The sequence below is a fragment of the Haliotis rubra genome, unplaced genomic scaffold (genome assembly GCF_003918875.1).
Source record: "Haliotis rubra isolate DU_JTF1 unplaced genomic scaffold, ASM391887v1 Scf103, whole genome shotgun sequence".
Taxonomy (NCBI): domain Eukaryota; kingdom Metazoa; phylum Mollusca; class Gastropoda; order Lepetellida; family Haliotidae; genus Haliotis; species Haliotis rubra.
Window position 1 is genome coordinate 801,109 of NW_025764926.1, and position 19,002 is coordinate 820,110.

Below are 19,002 nucleotides of genomic sequence, written 5' to 3' on the forward strand. Positions count from 1 at the left end.
TTAGAAGATAACGTAAATTATTAAATTTGGATATTATAGATAGTTATTTCTTGCACATGCTAAATGTTTGAGATATTGTGAAAGAGTACCATTGCAAGACTAAGGCAGTGACTGAAAATATAACACTTCTAAATAATTGTTTACACAGTAGGATAATAAAACAATAACCATAACCAGTTATGATGTCTCGGTTTCATGTGGGGCAATTGTTGCAAATACAGGACAAATTTGGCAGACTTATCCCTCTTGAAAGGAAAAGGGTACAACTTTACAATATGTTCGCCTCTTATTACACCAACTAATTGTAAGGTAATACCATTTTATCCATGTTGGATTGGATATACAAACCGTTTTATGGACCATGTTACGTATCTGCCTTGGAATTTGAAAATAAATGAGAGAGACGCTATCGTCCTTTAATAATCTGAAGTGGCAGTCAACTTTATATGTCTGCCTGCCATTTTTAATTGTTGGTGGGGTAGCATAGTGGGTAAAGCATTTGCTCGTCACACCGAAGACCCAGGTTCTGGTGTCGCCCGTGATATTGCTGGAATATTGCTAAAAGCGGTGTTAAACTCACTCATGCACTAGTTATGTTGGTATGATTTTCTCCAAATATCCATATTGCTGAAGCCTTCATAGGACTTAATATCTCAAAACCCAGGACTCAACTCCAAAACCTGCTGAACAAATTGTAAATTTGCTCACGGGGAAAAAACGTTCCAAGTCAGGAAAACATTTGACAGTTTGTCCATTAGCTTTTCAAAATAAAACAAAGTATTAATTTGTTTGGTGTCAGATGAAGATGGTAATTTCAACTTTAATCGACTACTACGTATCTAAGGGAACTAACTCATCTGATGCTAACGTGACTATCAAAGTCGAATTATCATTTGAATCGGACATAAAATAATTCATGATTGGCCGCATGGGTTGCCTACAGCCGTTTGGACGAAGCAAGAATGTTTAACACGGCGGGGAATATAATGATAGGCACGTTGTTTCTGTTTTTCTAAATGAACCCATGTTACACACGCGACGAACACTCATTTGTAACCATTACGCTGTCTCACATCCTCGATAATCTCCAGGGTATACGTTACGATCAATCTCCACTATTGGCTTTCTCAAAGCCAAAGAACAAGTATATGCATGTTGAAAATACACAGTAATCATCATCAACTACTTCACAGCCGTCACGACCCCTGAAGATCCGGTTTAGAATTGATCTTCATTAAGACATGCTTGTCGTAAGAAGCGACTAACGGGATCGAGTGGTCAGGCTCGCTGACTTCGTTGATCGATGCTCATGCTGTTGATCACTGGATTGTCAGGTCCAGACTCGATTATTTACAGACCGCAACCATATAGGTGGAATATTGCTGAGTGCGACGTTAAACTCAACTCACTCACTCACAGTCGCCACGTGAAAAAATATAATTAAAAATTGTTTTCACAAAATTGAAATATAAGAATATTTCACACAACACTAGTTTCACTCTTGGATAAATGGACCAGTGAATCTTTGGGTGATTAATCTGTGTTTAATGAGATTAATGTGAACACCCGTGAGTCGTGTCTAACCTAGTCTGTCTCACAGTCCCTGAACCAGATTAATTTCCCTACTGCCAAGCCCTCTCCGCAGTGCTAAAGCCCTAAATAAAGCAAGTCTAGATTTCCTCAGGTTCTCTGGTCTCCCTGGGGCTCCTTTTCAATATAAATGGGCTTGTTTGTTACTATCAAAATTATATATATTCAGAGACTAAGCCTTAGTCTATGTCTAACCGTGCACTTTTACACTCCAACACCACATTTCTATCGACGGGTCTGCTTTGGGATACAGTCGGACACGAGAGACGTCCTGTGACGTCATCTACTGTTTAACGGGATATCATATAACGATACAAATGATCATTATTGTCAAGATCAACTATTCTCGATGACAGTTATTTTTTCTTTTCATAGCTTTTGAAACCTGGATACTAACATATTACACTGTTTGCCGATACTGGTATTTGCTTCCTTACATCCGCAGCATTTTGTCATAAATGCTTGGCTCTGTTGGGACATGAGTGCACAACAAAGTCAGTAATCTTTACTAACCATTTTCCATTTTCTACATTTTGCTACATTTGTTTATGTCGGTTTCTAATTCAGGAGATGCATAAGAGACCGATTGGGCGTTGTTTACGCCGCTTTTGAAAATATGTAGGGAATATCACTGGGTGAGATGCCAGCAATGGGCTTCACAATCCCTGTCGAAATCAACCAAGGCCATCAGTATGGCTGTATCAGTACTCTTTATGGTACTTAACTGAGAATAGCATCTTGAGCAAGGTCTTATTTTCCCCACTTGTATTCCCTCTGGTCTTACTTTCCCTCGCCTGCATTCCTTCTGGTCTTACTTTCCCTCGCCTGCATTCCTTCTGGTCTTACTTTCCCTCGCCTGTTATCCCTCGGGTCTTACTTTCCCTCGCCTGCATTCCTTCTGGTGTTACTTTCCCTCGCCTGTTATCCCTCGGATCTAACTTTCCCTCGCCTGCATTCCTTCTGGTCTTACTTTCCCTCGCCTGTATTCCCTCGGATCTAACTTTCCCTCGCCTGCATTCCTTCTGGTCTTACTTTCCCTCGTCTGTATTCCCTCGGATCTAACTTTCCCTCGCCTGCATTCCTTCTGATCTTACTTTCCCTTGCCTCTGTTCCCATCGGTTCTTAGTTTCCCCACCTGTGTTCCCTCGGGTCTTTCCGCCCGGAGAGCGGAAGGTCGCGGGTTCGATCCCCGGCCGCGTCATACCAAAAGACGTTAAAATATGGTACTTGTTGGTCCCTGCCTGGCGCTCGGCATTAATGGGTACATCAAGGACTGGTCGGCTCGGGGTCCGTATAATGTGTCTTAGTGGGGTATTCATGCTTCACTGTGGCATGGTATCTCAGTGGGTTAGCACTATAAAACCAGCTTCAGTCTGAGCTAGTACAAGCAGCCGCACCTACACATACACACGCATTCATGTCGTCATATGAGTGAAATATTCTCAAGCACGACGTTAAACCCAATTTCACCTCACCACAACTCCCTCGGGTCTTACTTTCCCCCTTACCTCTATTCCCCTCGGGTCTTACTTTCCCTTGCCTCTATTCCCCTCGGCACTTACTTTCCCTCACCTCTATTCCCCTCGGGTCTTACTTTCCCTTACCTCTATTCCCCTCGGGTCTTACTTTCCCTTACCTCTATTCCCCTCGGGTCTTACTTTCCCTTACCTCTATTCCCCTCGGATCTTACTTTCCCTCACCTCTATTCCCCTGGGGTCCTACTTTCCCCACCTGTATTACCTCGGGTCTTACTTTCCCTTGCCTCTATTCCCCTGGGGTCCTACTTTCCCCACCTGTATTCCCTGGGGTCCTACTTTTCCTTGCCTCTATTCCCCTCGGGTCTTACTTTCCCTTGTCTCTATGCCCCTGGGGTCCTACTTTCCCCACCTGTATTCCCTCGGGTCTTACTTTCCCTTGCCTCTATGCCCCTCGGGTCTTACTTTCCCTCACCTCTATTCCCCTCGGGTCTTACTTTCCCATGCCTCTATTCCCCTGGGATCTTACTTTCCCTTGCCTCTATTCCCCTGGGGTCTTACTTTCCCTTGCCTCTATTCCCCTGGGGTCTTACTTTCCCTTGCCTCTATTCCCTTTGGGTCTTACTTTCCCTTGCCTCTATTCCCCTGGGGTCTTACTTTCCCCACCTGTATTCCCTCGGGTCTTACTTTCCCTTTGCTTCTATTCCCCTGGGGTCTTACTTTCCCTTGCCTCTATGCCCCTCGGGTCTTACTTTCCCTCACCTCTGTTCCCCTCGGGTCTTACTTTCCCTTGCCTCTATTCCCCTGGGGTCTTACTTTCCCCACCTGTATTCCCTCGGGTCTTACTTTCCCTTGCCTCTATTCCCCTGGGGTCTTACTTTCCCCTTGCCTCTATTCCCTTCAGGTCTTACTTTCCCTTGCCTCTATTCCCCTCAGGTCTTACTTTGTCTTGCTTCTATTCCCTTCGGGTCTTACTTTCTTACTTTCCCTCACCTCTGTTCCCCTCGGGTCTTACTTTCCCTTGCCTCTATTCCCCTGGGGTCTTACTTTCCCCACCTGTATTCCCTCGGGTCTTACTTTCCCTTGCCTCTATTCCCCTGGGGTCTTACTTTCCCTTGCCTCTATTCCCTTCGGGTCTTACTTTTCCTTGCCTCTATTCCCCTCGGGTCTTACTTTGTCTTGCTTCTATTCCCTTCGGGTCTTACTTTCATTTTGCTTCTATTCCCCTCGGGTCTTACTTTCCCTTGCCTCTATTCCCCTCGGGTCTTACTTTTGATATTGTGAGATCAATTTGCACAGCGCCAATTCAAAACGAGTTATTTCTTCAATCTAAAGGGGTGAATGGGGGACACACACTGTCCTTGTTCCTGACTCAAGTGTTTGTCATACAGTTACTGCATTAGTGCGCTGTCAGTCTGGAATTATCTGCAGTAAAATATGCATATTTATTGCCGCGTGTCACGAGGGACGGAAACATCTCACTAAGCACTTATGAAATAAAATGTTCGACTATTTTAGGAAATGCGGACTATGTAACAACCCGTAATGTCAAACAAACGTAAGATACAAGTCAAGTTTGATCCTTTAAGGAACATATGAGACTTAGGTCACAACAAATCGATATTTGAGGTGGGGTTACCACGTTGTTTCCCTCACCTCTTGGGCGGAGGGGTAGCCTAGTGGTTAAAGCGTTCGCTCGTCACACTGAGTGAGTGAGTGAATGAGTTTATGTTAAGCCGCACTATATGGCGGCGGTCTGTAAATAATCGAGTCTGGACCAGACAACCCAGTGATCAACCGCATGAGCATCGATCGGCGCAAGTGGAAACCGATGACACGTGTCAACCAAGCCAGCGAGTCTGACCACCCGATCCCGTTAGTCGCCTCTTACGACAAGCATGGGTTACTGAAGGTTCATTCTAACCCGGACCTTCACGGGTGTCGTCACACTGAAGACCCGAGTTCGATTCCCCACATGGGTACAATGTGTGATGCCCATTTCTGGTGTTTCCCGCTCTCTTATTGCAGGAATATTGCTAAAAGCTGCATAAAACCATATTATTTTACTCTTCACCTCTTACTCTCCCTCGGACTTACTTTTGTTCTAGTCTACTCCACTCATTCAGTCAGTAGTAGGCTGGGTGACTTGGTGACTTGCCGTACATGGTACTCCGACTGTGCCCATGATAACAGTCACTGGTTTCTCCGACGTATTTGCAGGCCGCACTTATACAGTTAGACAATGCTAGGGGCGACGTAAACCAACAAAGACGCCTATATGTGTATAATAAGGGATAATAATGGCCAAACGCCCTCTGAAAGTAGAGAAGTCGCGATATTTGACGGCGTAAAATCTTATTCACTCACTCGATATTTGACGGCGTAAAATCTTATTCACTCACTCACTAAAATAATGTACGCTATCATGATGTATTTGCCCATCCGCCCTCTCAATGAAGCAAGTCTAGGTTTGAGGTGTAACGGCTATCTCCCTTGGGCCTTTTTTCAGTTTAAATGCCGCTGTTTGGTTCTATCAAAATGATACATGGGCCGCCATTTTTTAAATGATACATGATGATTTTCAGAATAAAGCGCCATGCTACTGCACACCCCCGTGAGTGAGTATGGTTTTACGCCGCGTTTAGCAATGATTCAGCAATATCACGGCGGGGGACAACAGAAATGGGCTTCACACATTGTACCCATGTGGGGAATCGAACCCGGGTCTTCAGCGTGACGAGCGGACGCTTTAACCATTAGTCTATCCCGCCGCCCCCGTATAACCCTAAGGATCGAGTAGGCACAAGGGATCAGTGAGTGAGTATAGTTTTACGCCGCTTGTAGCAATATTCCAGCAATATCACGGCTGGGGAACCAGAAATGGGCTTCAAACGTGGGGAATCGAACCCGGGTTTTTGGCGTGACGAGCGAACGCCTTAACCTCTAGGCTACCTCCACCGCCCCGCACAAGGGATCAGTGAAGCCATAGTAAAGATCTCTTCTTGCGGATGTTTGTGTCTTTTACTACTACTTATTGGGATTCAATAATCGCACCAAAAGAACTTGTATGTAACTTCCTATGACACGAAGTTGACCCAGTCGTGCAGTCTCCCACGATGCCTCGTCAACATAAGTTCGGATTTGCATAAACGAGAGATTAAAATATTTTCACGATGAACAAATTCCTGCTGTACATGCATATGCAGAATGACAGGGTCATAATTCACAAATATGTATACACGTCGCGTTAATCACACATGCAAGTCACGGCTGTCCAACAGCGAGACAACAACAACAATAACATCGTCGTCAGAGAGCATCTCGAGTTGTTTACTCCTGTTCAGTTCCCAATGCCTGTCATTCATATCGGCTTACGCACGTCACCAGTGTCAATTTCATTCAATGGGGGTCACGTGACCACTTACGTGTACTCGCTTTATCGTGGTAAATGTATTGTCATTTCAAGCCGCAGCGAGGGCCAGTAACAATGTCTGATCGCGGTATACTTGTTTACGTCACTGGGGAGCGTTTAGCCATCAAACTGTGTTTAATGACTTGTTTGTGAAGCGATTATACATGACACAGTTGGAATATTAGTTTCTGACGATTTTATTGTATACGCACAAGGAGTGACCTTTGTTCAATTCTAGCGCTGACCCCGATGTTGCAATGGTCATTGGTTGTAGTTTACCCTCTGGAAATATTGCTGAACGTATCGGTTTCTTAATGGACCGCCCAGGGGGAACGTGGTAGCTTGTGTGAACAGTACATAGTAAAAGAATGGCTACCAAAGATAGGTTTAAGAATTGAGTAAATTCGAGTTTACAAGTCTGTAAACTGATTTATACAGCTATAATTTATGAGATCAATGCGCTTATAGATAGAATATTAGACTTTCATGATTCCTTAGCCTGTCTCGCAATCCCCGAACAACATTATTCCTTTTCGCCCAGGCCGATTGTAATGCTATTTTTTAAAGCTGTAAATGAAGCAAGTCTAGATTTCCTCAGGTTCTGAATCTCCCATCTCACTGGGGCTCCTTTTCATTTTAAACAGTTTTTGTTGTTTCTGTGAAATATGTATATTTTCAGAGACCACACGTTAGCCCATTCAATGCTGTGCTAAAATGTTTATCTGATGACACGTCACGTGGCCGAATAACACACGGTTACATGGCCGAGTAACACAATATGCTGTTATCATTTCCTTTTGATCATAACTGCAGTATTCTTCGTGACAACATGTTTATAGACTAGATGTGTGATAGTTCAAACTTCTAACAAACACTCATAACCCCATGCATGTCAAGTATAAAACCAATGACATCCTTACCCACCCACACCCCTAGTCTTTTTAAGCATATTTCTTATAATGTGTTTTCGTACAAAATTGCTGACCCGCCCTCCCACTAGTACATGTGTACAAAACTTATGACACCCTACCTCCACAGAACAAAATGGGTGACAACACACACACACACACACACACACACACACACACACACACCACCACCACCTTAAAATCATCACACACACCCCACACTCCCACCCCCTAGCCATACATTATGAACGGTCCCTTATAAAGTCACGTGTCATTTTGTTTTTTCTCCTTGCAGTTTCAATATTTAATGTAGACTGACAAGAGACAGAAATGTCGTCATGTATTATCTGTATGCATGCACACAATGTATGCATATACCAGCCTATTCTCTATTGAATAACACAGCAATGTATGCATATACCAGCCAGTTCTCTATTTAATAGCACAATAATGTATGCATGTACCAGACAATTCTCTATTGAATAACACAGCAATGTATGCATGGACCAAACAATTCTCTATGGGATAACCCAACAATGTAAGCATGGACCAGCCTATTCTCTATTGAAAAACACAGCAATGTATGCATATACCAGCCAGTTCTCTATTTAATAGCACAACAATGTATGCATGGACCAGCCAGTTCTCTATTGAATAACACAGTATTGTATGCATGTGCCAGACAAATCTCTATTGAATAGCACAACAATGTATGCACGTGCCAGCCAGTTCTCTATTGGATAACACAGCAATGTATGCTTATACCAGATAATTCTCTATTGAATAGCACAACAATGTATGCACGTGCCAGCCAGTTCTCTATTGGATAACACATCAATGTATGCATGTACCAGAGAATTCTCTATTAAATAACACATCAATGTATGCATGGACCAGCCAGTTCCCTACTGGATAACACAGCAATGTATGCATATACCAGACAATTCTCTATTGAATAACACATCAATGTATGCACGTGCCAGCCAGTTCTCTATTGGATAACACAGCAATGTATGCATGGACCAGACAATTTTCATTGAATAAAATAGCAATGTATGCATGGACCAGACAATTTTCATTGAATAAAATAGCAATGTATGCATGGACCAGACAATTTTCATTGAATAAAATAGCAATGTATGCATGGACCAGACAATTTTCATTGAACAAAATAGCAATGTATACATGGACCAACCAGTTGTCTATTGGATAACACACCAATGTATGCACGTGCGAGACCATTTTCTATTGAATAACACATCAATGTATGCATGCACCAGACAATTCTTTATTGAATAACACAGCAATGTATGCATGTACCAGACAATTCTCTATTGAATAACACATCAATGTATGCATATACCAGACAATTCTCTATTAAATAACACATCAATGTATGCATGTACCAGACAATTCTCTATTGAATAACACCGCAATGTATGCATGTACCAGACAATTCTCTATTGAATAGCACAACAATGTATCCACGTGCCAACCAGTTCTCTATTGGATAACACAGCAATGTATGCATGTGCCAGATAAATTCTTTATTAAATAACACATCAATGTATGCGTGGACCAACCAGTTCTCTATTGGATAACACAGCAATGTATGCATATACCAGAGAATTCTCTATTGAATAACACATCAATGTATGCACGTGCCAGCCAGTTCTCTGTTGGATAACACAGCAATGTATGCATGGACCAGACAATTTTCATTGAATAAAATAGCAATGTATGCATGGACCAGACAATTTTCATTGAATAAAATAGCAATGTATGCATTGACCAGACAATTTTCATTGAATAAAATAGCAATGTATACATGGACCAACCAGTTGTCTAATTGATAACACAACAATGTATGCACGTGCCAGACCATTTTCTATTGAATAACACAGCAATGTATGCACGTGCCAGCTAATTCACTATTGAATAACACAGCAATGTATGCAGGTACCAGACAATTCTCTATTGAATAACACAGCAATGTATGCATGTACCAGACAATTCTCTATTGGATAACACAGCAATGTATGCATGTACCAGACAATTCTCTGTTGAATAACACAGCAATGTATGCATGCACCAGACAATTCTCTATTGAATAACACAGCAATGTATGCATGTACCAGACAATTCTCTATTGAATAACATAGCAATGTATGCATGTACCAGACAATTCTCTATTAAATAACACAGCATTCTATGCATGCACCAGACAATTTTCTATTAAATAACACAGCAATGTATTCACGTGCCAGAATATTCGCTATTTGTATATTTGTTTATGGGCATAAGACAGTATACCCACGTTCCTGTATAACTGTGTACCCGCGAGTCCAACGTATTCAAGGGAAATAACTCTGTAAACCTGATAGGTATATCAGTATTCCCGTGTGACCTGAACCATCCAACAATATCGCACACTATTCATGTTGAGCGTTTTGAGAAAATCCAAATCGGTTTATAAATTATCCGGAGCCCTAACATACTCTCATAAATCACTGTAACATTTTATTTACTAAACGGAAAGTCGATGTCACACTACATATGTCCATTTTTCATGCATATGCATATATGGTTATAGATATATAAATAAATAACAATATATATGTGGTTATTAAAATGACAATGTTAACGCGTTTTACATGTATATAATTTACAGAATATTTTGAAAGCGTATTTATTTGAAACGTAATACTCGATGTGAGTAAAAGGATGGAAGGACCGTTAACTATGTACAGTATTTCTATACTGGTGTGATTTAAGGAGACAGTTTGAGTGATTAGTCAGTAATCATATATGGAATACTCCTTCTTAAGCAGAGATTGCAAATTCGTGCACCCGGATTATTCGTGCAATAATATGTCCACTGCTGTGACAGGAATGGCAAGTGAACAAATCATTATAGTATTTTTCACAAGGTACAGTTGCTCAGTTCAACGTATTAATCCGTGGGGCACTACAAAAGGCGTAAATAAAGGTGTGTGGGTGCCTCTCTCTCTCTCTCTCTCTCTCTCTCTCTCTCTCTCTCTCTCTCTCTCTCTCTCTCTCTCTCTCTCTCTCTCTCTCTCTCTCTCTCTCTCTCTCTCTCTCTCTCTCTCTCTCTCTCTCTCTCTCTCTCTCTCTCTCTCTCTCTCTCGTGTCACGACCATTCTAATGATAGCTGCTTCATATCAGTGTGGAATGTTATCCAGCATACACGGTATGCGTCCCCATCCTCATCCTGTCATAACAAGGCTTCACGTTTGTTATAAATAGAAAACATACACCGTTATTTCTGTCCCCCGTCCGCTTACATGTCATGAATATAGACACGTGTTTGTGAGTTGATACCACAATATTTGTTATTTTATATATTTGTTTCCGATATTTAGTCATACGGAACTAACTATCTCAACCAAACTTTCTGACCCCGGGCCACCTGAAAAACACATCTTACTAGTCAAAATAACACGTGACGCTTAAATATGTGTCATCGGATAGTGACACACAAGTCTAAGTTTGGCCTGATTGATCAAAAGCTTCGTTTCATTATCGGGTATCATATACAATATACATATTGTGTGACATAGTTCTATTTGTGACTGAAGATAAAACGAGGTTGTGAGAATTTTAAAAAATTAAATAAACTTATATTTTAAGCGTTAAATTCACACTTAAAAACTTGTATATTAAACTTAGTTGTTGGAAGCGTCTTTATAAGCACCACTACAGTTCAGAGATTACTTAAAAATCCGATTTAATTGATTTAAGCATCGCGTATCTTAACTAAAGTGAGCGATATGACAAAAAATAAAATAAGCAAACGCTGACGAATTATCTGTTATTACCCAAATATTGATATAACTGTGTCTTGTGCAACTAAGTCTGTCTTCAGTGCTGATGCACCTACTACTTGGCCTCCGACCTTTCTAAAAATAATTTAATCATCCGGATGAAAAGTAATGAAAAAAATAACACTTGTATACACTGATACGAAAATGTGACTGGTAGTCAAATAGCGGCTGATCATGTCGGCAATCCGTGTGATCGAATATTAGACCCTATTTGCGAAGCCTTCCCGGCATGCAATACCGCTCGCCCCACCCAATAAGTGTCTGTCATTTTGATGTGTGGTTGGCCTGGCTGTTTTCATGTCGGCGCTCGACGTACGACTATTTTCATGAAAAACCGGGAGGTTTACTGTCGAGGGGAGGGAAGCTAGGCCCGAGCGCCGGCAACAACGGGACGTGGGGTGATCAGCCCTTTGGATTGTAATCTTCTGTCATTGGGTTGTGTGCCGAAATCGACGCTCGTGAGATTGAAGCCAGTTCCAAACTGGCGAAGGTGGCGACCGTTGTGTCAAGTATGGGTTGTTTTGGAAGGAAAGAAGATGAAGATGATAAAAATGCAAAAGAGGCGAACAAGAGAATTGAAAAACAATTACAGAAGGACAAACAGTTATACAGAGCGACGCATCGTCTTTTGTTGCTAGGTCAGTTCGGGGTCTAAAATGGGCTTGCTGCTCTCACCGATTTCACTCGACTGCCATTGGGGATTATTCTAATATTGCTTGTCTAATGAGCTGTAATTTATTTTATATTCTTCAGGTGCCGGTGAGTCAGGAAAGTCTACGATTGTGAAACAAATGAGGATATTACACGTTAATGGATTTGGACCAGAGTAAGTAGTATCGTGTTTATTTCGTCTCGCTTTCTTTTATTTATGTCGCTATGCTCTGTCTAGGAATGGACGAACCGTATTATGCATGCATGACCATTTCCAAACCTTGCTGAAAGGGGTGTAGGGTTGTGATCTGAATCGTCTGCCTTTCGTCTGTCGACGTCGGTTTAGTGTTTTGAGCTCAAATATTGTTATTTTGTATTTTCAGGGAACGTAAGCAGAAAATTGAAGACATTAAGAGGAATGTCAGAGATGCGATATTGGTAAGTGTCAACATACACTCAACCTGTCCTCCCTACAAATGTATCCCATCGCCCAATATGGCGGACAGCATGGTGTAAAGTTCTTGTTACCTAGCTTGCAGACCGTGGAATTTACCTGAAAATAATCATTAAATGTGGGAACTGTGTTCCAGTATTATGATATAATATGCGATAACATGTCATAACGCACTGTCAGTAGGGCCAGTGTGGAAATAAAGCCACGGTTGTTACGAAACTGCTTAATACAATGTTGCAAAAGAGTTAAAACATGCCATCACTATTAAGAACAGTAACATATTACAACAAATCTCGAAGAATAAACAATCTGGTTATTTATATATCACGCTTTTCTGCAGTTAGAACAAATACTCTTTTTAAATAAAAAGGTTCACACTCATGCTGAAGTAAGTGTTACATTTTTAAAGTATTTTGGGTCCCAATTTAAATACAGGAATTTGCTTCTGAGACAAACAACCAAGGCCATGTTATTTTCGAGCAAGGCGTGCATGAATGGCGTGTTATGGCAGTTTATAGCAAGTGTGGTGATATTTTGTATAACAACACACTGTCAGGTGATTGTTTGGTGGGATACAATGCGTATAGGATACACATGTTGGTTTTTCTAAATAATGTAACACAGAGACATAGCAAACTTTCAGGAAGACTACGAAAATATTATGGGTCAGCTATCATTGTACAATCCATTGTTGTCCTTGTGTAAACAGAGTAGACAGCAACTGCTATTTTTAGTAACAGGTAGCTAAATGTTTATGTCAACATTACAAAGCAAGATTAAGAGTGAACTATTTCCATAGCCTGTGGTTGTGATACTGTCAACAAATGAGCCTGTTTATAGGCAACAAGAGAATTGTGGCACTGACTCAGTGACTGATTCAGAAAGGGGGCATGTTTACTTCAAGAAGTAGCTACCTTTCATAAATTCTTTAGAGAAGGCCAGACATCTGTAGACCCCATGCTGCCATGTTAAGAAGACATTTTATTCGAGTGTTTATCTATGTTTTTTTCAATTGTTTGTTTGAAAAACAATCCCATCTGAGTGTGGAACTTAAAAAATACTTTGAATCCTATACGACACTAACTTGTGCCAAACTGCACCTTAGGTTCGGAAAAAAGGAATACTTCTGTTTCAGTATACAATGGTTGTGTAATGTGTTTTCTGAAGTTAGTCCTTGAAACTTTAATCATATTTAAACATGCTGTATCCGTCTGTCAACGGAAGTGTTTTGAGACTTAGATCTTGTTAGACTTCAGGTGATAGAGTATGTTTTGTATCACCGATTTCCCTTTGAGACGATTGTCACCTGCATTGAAAGTTCTCATCCTAGGCTTAAACTGTTTTGATCCAACACAAGAGGGAATTCATAGTTAGTTCTCTTCTTGTCAGTGTTAGTTTGTAGTTTGTAATTGTAAGGTAACTGTTTTGCAATTTTATGCTTCCTGTCATCTCAGTGGTCCAGATTTATTGAAGCTATAATATTTAGGAAATAATCATGATCGTCTCATTAAGAACATTCAGCAATTTGATTGGTCAGTTAGTGCCTTGTGCAGATCCAAACACAATCATTAATCTGCCCTTGTGCAGTGTCCTGCTGGTCCTGTAGTCCCTGGCTAGTAAAAGTTCATCAGGACCACTAAATGATAAGTTTGCAGTGGTCCTGGTGGTAAGTGAATTTTGTATTGATAGTTAAGTTGATCTATGAATGTTATTTTGGACCAGTGAAGGTCCACTCACTGATCCTGTGGTCTAGTGGGAAATTATGAAAGGTTTCCCTTCCCTGCTTTCGTATGTATAGAGTAAGATGCTTGTCACACCCCAAATGGAGATGTTGACAATTTACATTCCCTAACTGAGAACCAATGACGCTCACATGAAAGATCTACATGTCACTCACAAATATTTCACTTATACTCGCAAAGAACTTGTGATAAACACATGTCACTAGTGGAGTGTACATGATTTTGTTTTGAATGTTTGTGTACGTCCTTGACCTTGTGTACAAGTCTATTTTGATTAAAAAATATATAAAACACACCACTATGAAGACACATAATTGAGTTACGCTCTTGACTGATTTGTGATTTAGTTCAACACCTCCAGGGGTGGTGGGGTTTCTTGTGGTTAAAGCGTTCGCTCGTCACGCCGAAGGTACAGGTTCGATTCCCCACATGGGTACAATGTGTGAAACCCATTTCTGGTGTTCCCTGCCGTGATGTTGCTGGAATATTGCCAAAAGCTGCATAAAACCATACTCACTCACTCTAACACCTCCATGACCCTTTACACTACATGCTGTGGCGTATTTGATACCTTGTTTTTTAATGAAACTGGTTTGATAAAGGCATTGAGTTTATTCATTCTATGAAAATAGGGCATCAGTTTTGAATTTTGTTACCTTTCAATTTGAAAGCAACTTCAAAGATTATTCTGAGATTGATGTTTTTGTAGAATTACTGATGTGTCTTCATCCAGCAATATGTTGAATTTCCCAGCAATGTGATCGTGACCTGTAAGACTGGGTCAGACAAACAAGTGATTGATCTTATTGATAATGTTACAAAGACACAATCAACCAAGTAACAGGTTGTGGTTCAGTGTAGTTTCCAGTTTCACATGACAGTTTATAGTTCAGTGTAGTTTCCAGTTTCACATGACAGTTTATAGTTCAATGTAGTTTCCAGTTTCACATGACAGTTTATAGTTCAATGTAGTTTCCAGTTTCACATGGCAGTTTATGGTTCAATGTAGTTTCCAGTTTCACATGACAGTTTATAGTTCAATGTATCTTCCAGTTTCACATGACAGTTTATGGTTCAGTGTAGTTTCCAGTTTCACATGACAGTTTATAGTTCAATGTAGTTTCCAGTTTCACATGACAGTTTATAGTTCAGTGTAGTTTCCAGTTTCACATGACAGTTTATGGTTCAATGTAGTTTCCAGTTTCACATGACAGTTTATAGTTCAATGTAGTTTCCAGTTTCACATGGCAGTTTATGGGTCAATGTAGTTTCCAGTTTCACATGACAGTTTATAGTTCAGTGTAGTTTCCAGTTTCACATGACAGTTTATGGTTCAATGTAGTTTCCAGTTTCACATGACAGTTTATAGTTCAATGTAGTTTCCAGTTTCACATGACAGTTTATAGTTCAATGTAGTTTCCAGTTTCACATGGCAGTTTATGGTTCAATGTAGTTTCCAGTTTCACATGACAGTTTATAGTTCAATGTAGTTTCCAGTTTCACATGACAGTTTATAGTTCAATGTAGTTTCCAGTTTCACATGACAGTTTATAGTTCAATGTAGTTTCCAGTTTCACATGACAGTTTATAGTTCAATGTAGTTTCCAGTTTCACATGACAGTTTATGGTTCAGTGTAGTTTCCAGTTTCACATGACAGTTTATAGTTCAGTGTAGTTTCCAGTTTCACATGAAAGTTTATAGTTCAGTGTAGTTTCCAGTTTCACATGACTGTTTAAGGTACATTGTAAGGTTCCAGTTTCACATGACAGTTTATGGTTCAATGTAGTTTCCAGTTTCACATGACAGTTTATGGTTCAATACAAGTTTCCAGTTTCACATGACAGTTTATGGTTTAACGCAAGTTTCCAGCTTCACATGACAGTTTAAGGTTCAATGTAGTTTCCAGTTTCACATGACAGTTTATGGTTCAATGTAGTTTCCAGTTTCACATGACAGTTTATGGTTCAGTGTATCTTCCAGTTTCACATGACAGTTTATGGTTCAGTGTAGTTTCCAGTTTCACATGACAGTTTATAGTTCAATGTAGTTTCCAGTTTCACATGGCAGTTTATGGTTCAATGTAGTTTCCTGTTTCACATGACAGTTTATGGTTCAATGTAGTTTCCAGTTTCACATGACAGTTTATGGTTCAGTGTAGTTTCCAGTTTCACATGACAGTTCATGGTTCAACGCAGGTTTCCAGTTTCACATGACAGTTTATGGTTCAAGGACATAAATCAAGATCACTTCTAGATGTGGAATGTTTGTACAACACCAGTCTATCATCATCTTTTAACCAGAATTAATTATCGATTTAATTCAATGAAGCCCAAGTGTTTTACACCTTAAGCCATGTCAAGGTAGAGACTCTTGCACAATACATATTGATAATGAACAAAGGGCATTGTCTGTTATTTTATTGAGTTAAACACGGAGGAGCATGGGTGATTCATGCAACGTTATTGGGAAATGGTTACATCTGAGGAGACAGTGTTCATAAGTCTTTTAAAAATATGATTCTGGTTCTTATTTCTTCTCTGGCTTTATGTGCCATGTGTGGGAAGTTTTCTTTGTCTTTGAAGACCGGGTTGGTGTATATTTGCAATTTCTTGTCTTAATTTTGACCAACATCCAGTATGTGAAATGAACTTTTTTATTACAGAAGGAAACTGTTGTTAAATTATCTTGATGAAATAAAATGAAAAGCAGCCCAGAGATTTTCATTTCCTGAACTGCAGTAATCAACTTGCCCTAAACTGAGCTATATAGGATATATTTGTTTTAAGGTCTGTATTAGAGACAACCTTTATTCAGGTGCTGTTTGTTTAGTTGATGCTAGAAATAGCCTGTTTCTATATAGTGACTTATGTCTGAAACATTAGACAGTCTCTATTGTCTGTGTGTACTTATTAAGTTCATAGGGTTCACGTCGTGGCTAATAATAATGAATATTCACTAAACTAGGTCCCCAATACCCGTTGAATGCTTCTCTGAAGTTGACCATGCATTATGCAGGTGCTTCTTGCTCTTGGTATCCACCACTGGTTCACCAGACTCAGCTGATACTAAGGCAGTTGTAATTGGTCCTTGAAGCTGTTGGTAACCGTGAGAATTAAATATCCACTCTGTAGTAATGTGCTTGGTCACTGCTGAAGGATGTGTGAATTTTACCTACTGTTTCCCTCAAGTAAACAGATTCACAGAACAATTTCGTTGTCATCATGATTACATTTAAGTAAATTATTTCAGTTTGGATTTAGAAAAAAATAGAAAGGAAGGACAAAGACATATACTTTCCCAGACAGATGGTCTAAGGATATCTCTCTATTGCTAAATGTCTATTGTTGTTGCCGTGAGAACCCACAAAGTCCTAACTATATATATAACATGGACGGGATATTAATAGGAACGATATTGCATTTATGCCATCTCAGTGTTAAATCCAACAATTATTGTTGGCGATGTGAATATGATATTACTCAACCTGTCAACCATGAACTGCATGAATGTTCACCATTTTCTGGTTTGAAATAAGCAGCTGCTTTGAATTTATTTCAACACTTTATTCAACTTGTTGATGGTGTGAAATTATGATGTCAGTTGTAGTCCATTGACCAACAATCAGCGCTGGTGTCTTTCACCTCCTGGTGTGTTGCAGCTCATGCATGCAGCGTATTATCTTCCTGGCGACAATAATGGCTTTGGGTAGTTGTTCGCGATCTGTGAGAAAATGTAATGGTTTGATGGAGCTGTGTACCAGGGTGGCATTTTCGGGGAGGATTAGTCAGAGGGTTGGTTAGTCATACCATTGATATCGGAGGCACTATGTTCATTGTTCTTACCTGTCAGATTGTCGGTTTGAAATATAATTCAATCATGGCTAGTGTTTTGTTGAGGTCATTGACCCAGCCAAGGTTCTGAATATCACATCAAGAATATTATATTTGTGATTGATTTAGCATTTGGTATTGTCAGCTGGTCTTTTTTGTATTTTGAAATTTTGATTATTGGTTATTATCTTTTAAAATGTCTAGGTGTGCAGGTGTTGATTGCAAAATATCATCCTTTATATAGCGTCCTCAATAAACATGCAACTTGAGAGATCAAATTACTAAACATGGTGAATTGATTGATGTCTAATCTAGAATTGCTATGATCATGTTTGCCTGATACATGTAGTCGCTTAAATGCTCACATTGCACATGGTAAGATTCTGAAGTTGTGAGATGACAAAATAAGTAATTTTTCTGAGTTATGTTACCCAAAAAAAGCAAAAAGTATCTCACCCAAACGCACCCCTCCACTTGTGCATACACATCAACACCCCAACCCCCTACCCCCAATGACGAAGCTGGTGACTTGGCACTCTTTCGATTTCAACCAACAAGATGGTGGGTGACTTTTGTTCCTGTGTTTAATCCTATCAGAGTTATAATGTTGTTTATTTTTTACAATAAAGGTACATTTATATCTAACGTTGACATTAGGTTGTGTAATAACATTGGAATTCTAGTTATGGGTTGGAGGGTGGTCAGTGTATAAGGAAAGGTACGTTTATACACTGAGACCAAGTTTACCTGATCCTATAGGTTATATGGAGGTTATGTATAAGGTATGCCTGCTGCATATTTGCCACAGTTGAACAGTATTAATCCCTCTTTATCCTTGGAGGTGCAACTTAAGATTGGTTCGTGCTCAGAGGTGCGATATGTAAAGTCTATGACTAGGCACAAGCCTAATGCCGAGTACAGTAAGATGTGTTATGGACAGAAGAAGCTTTGCTTAGAGTCCATACATTAACATTAAGAATTATTGAGAATGATGTTGCTGACAAGTTCGGGCTATTGGATGAAACTTTGTTGTACAGTTTTATATTTTTATTCCTCTGGCTAGGTTTTCGTGTGAAACACTGCCTTGTAACATG

General features: G+C 40.1%; 1 protein-coding gene across 1 annotated transcript in view; it reads left to right on the forward strand.

Moving 5' to 3' along the window:
- Window positions 1-11,435: 11,435 nt before the first annotated feature.
- LOC124272094 (guanine nucleotide-binding protein G(s) subunit alpha) overlaps window positions 11,436-19,002 on the forward strand; it is a 63,427-nt gene continuing 55,860 nt past the window's right edge. The window contains exons 1-3 of the mRNA XM_046707247.1: window positions 11,436-11,868; window positions 11,984-12,056; window positions 12,265-12,319. Of these exons, the coding sequence (XP_046563203.1) occupies window positions 11,742-11,868; window positions 11,984-12,056; window positions 12,265-12,319 (255 nt within the window). The 5' untranslated portion in view covers window positions 11,436-11,741. The remainder of the gene's footprint in view (window positions 11,869-11,983; window positions 12,057-12,264; window positions 12,320-19,002) is intronic.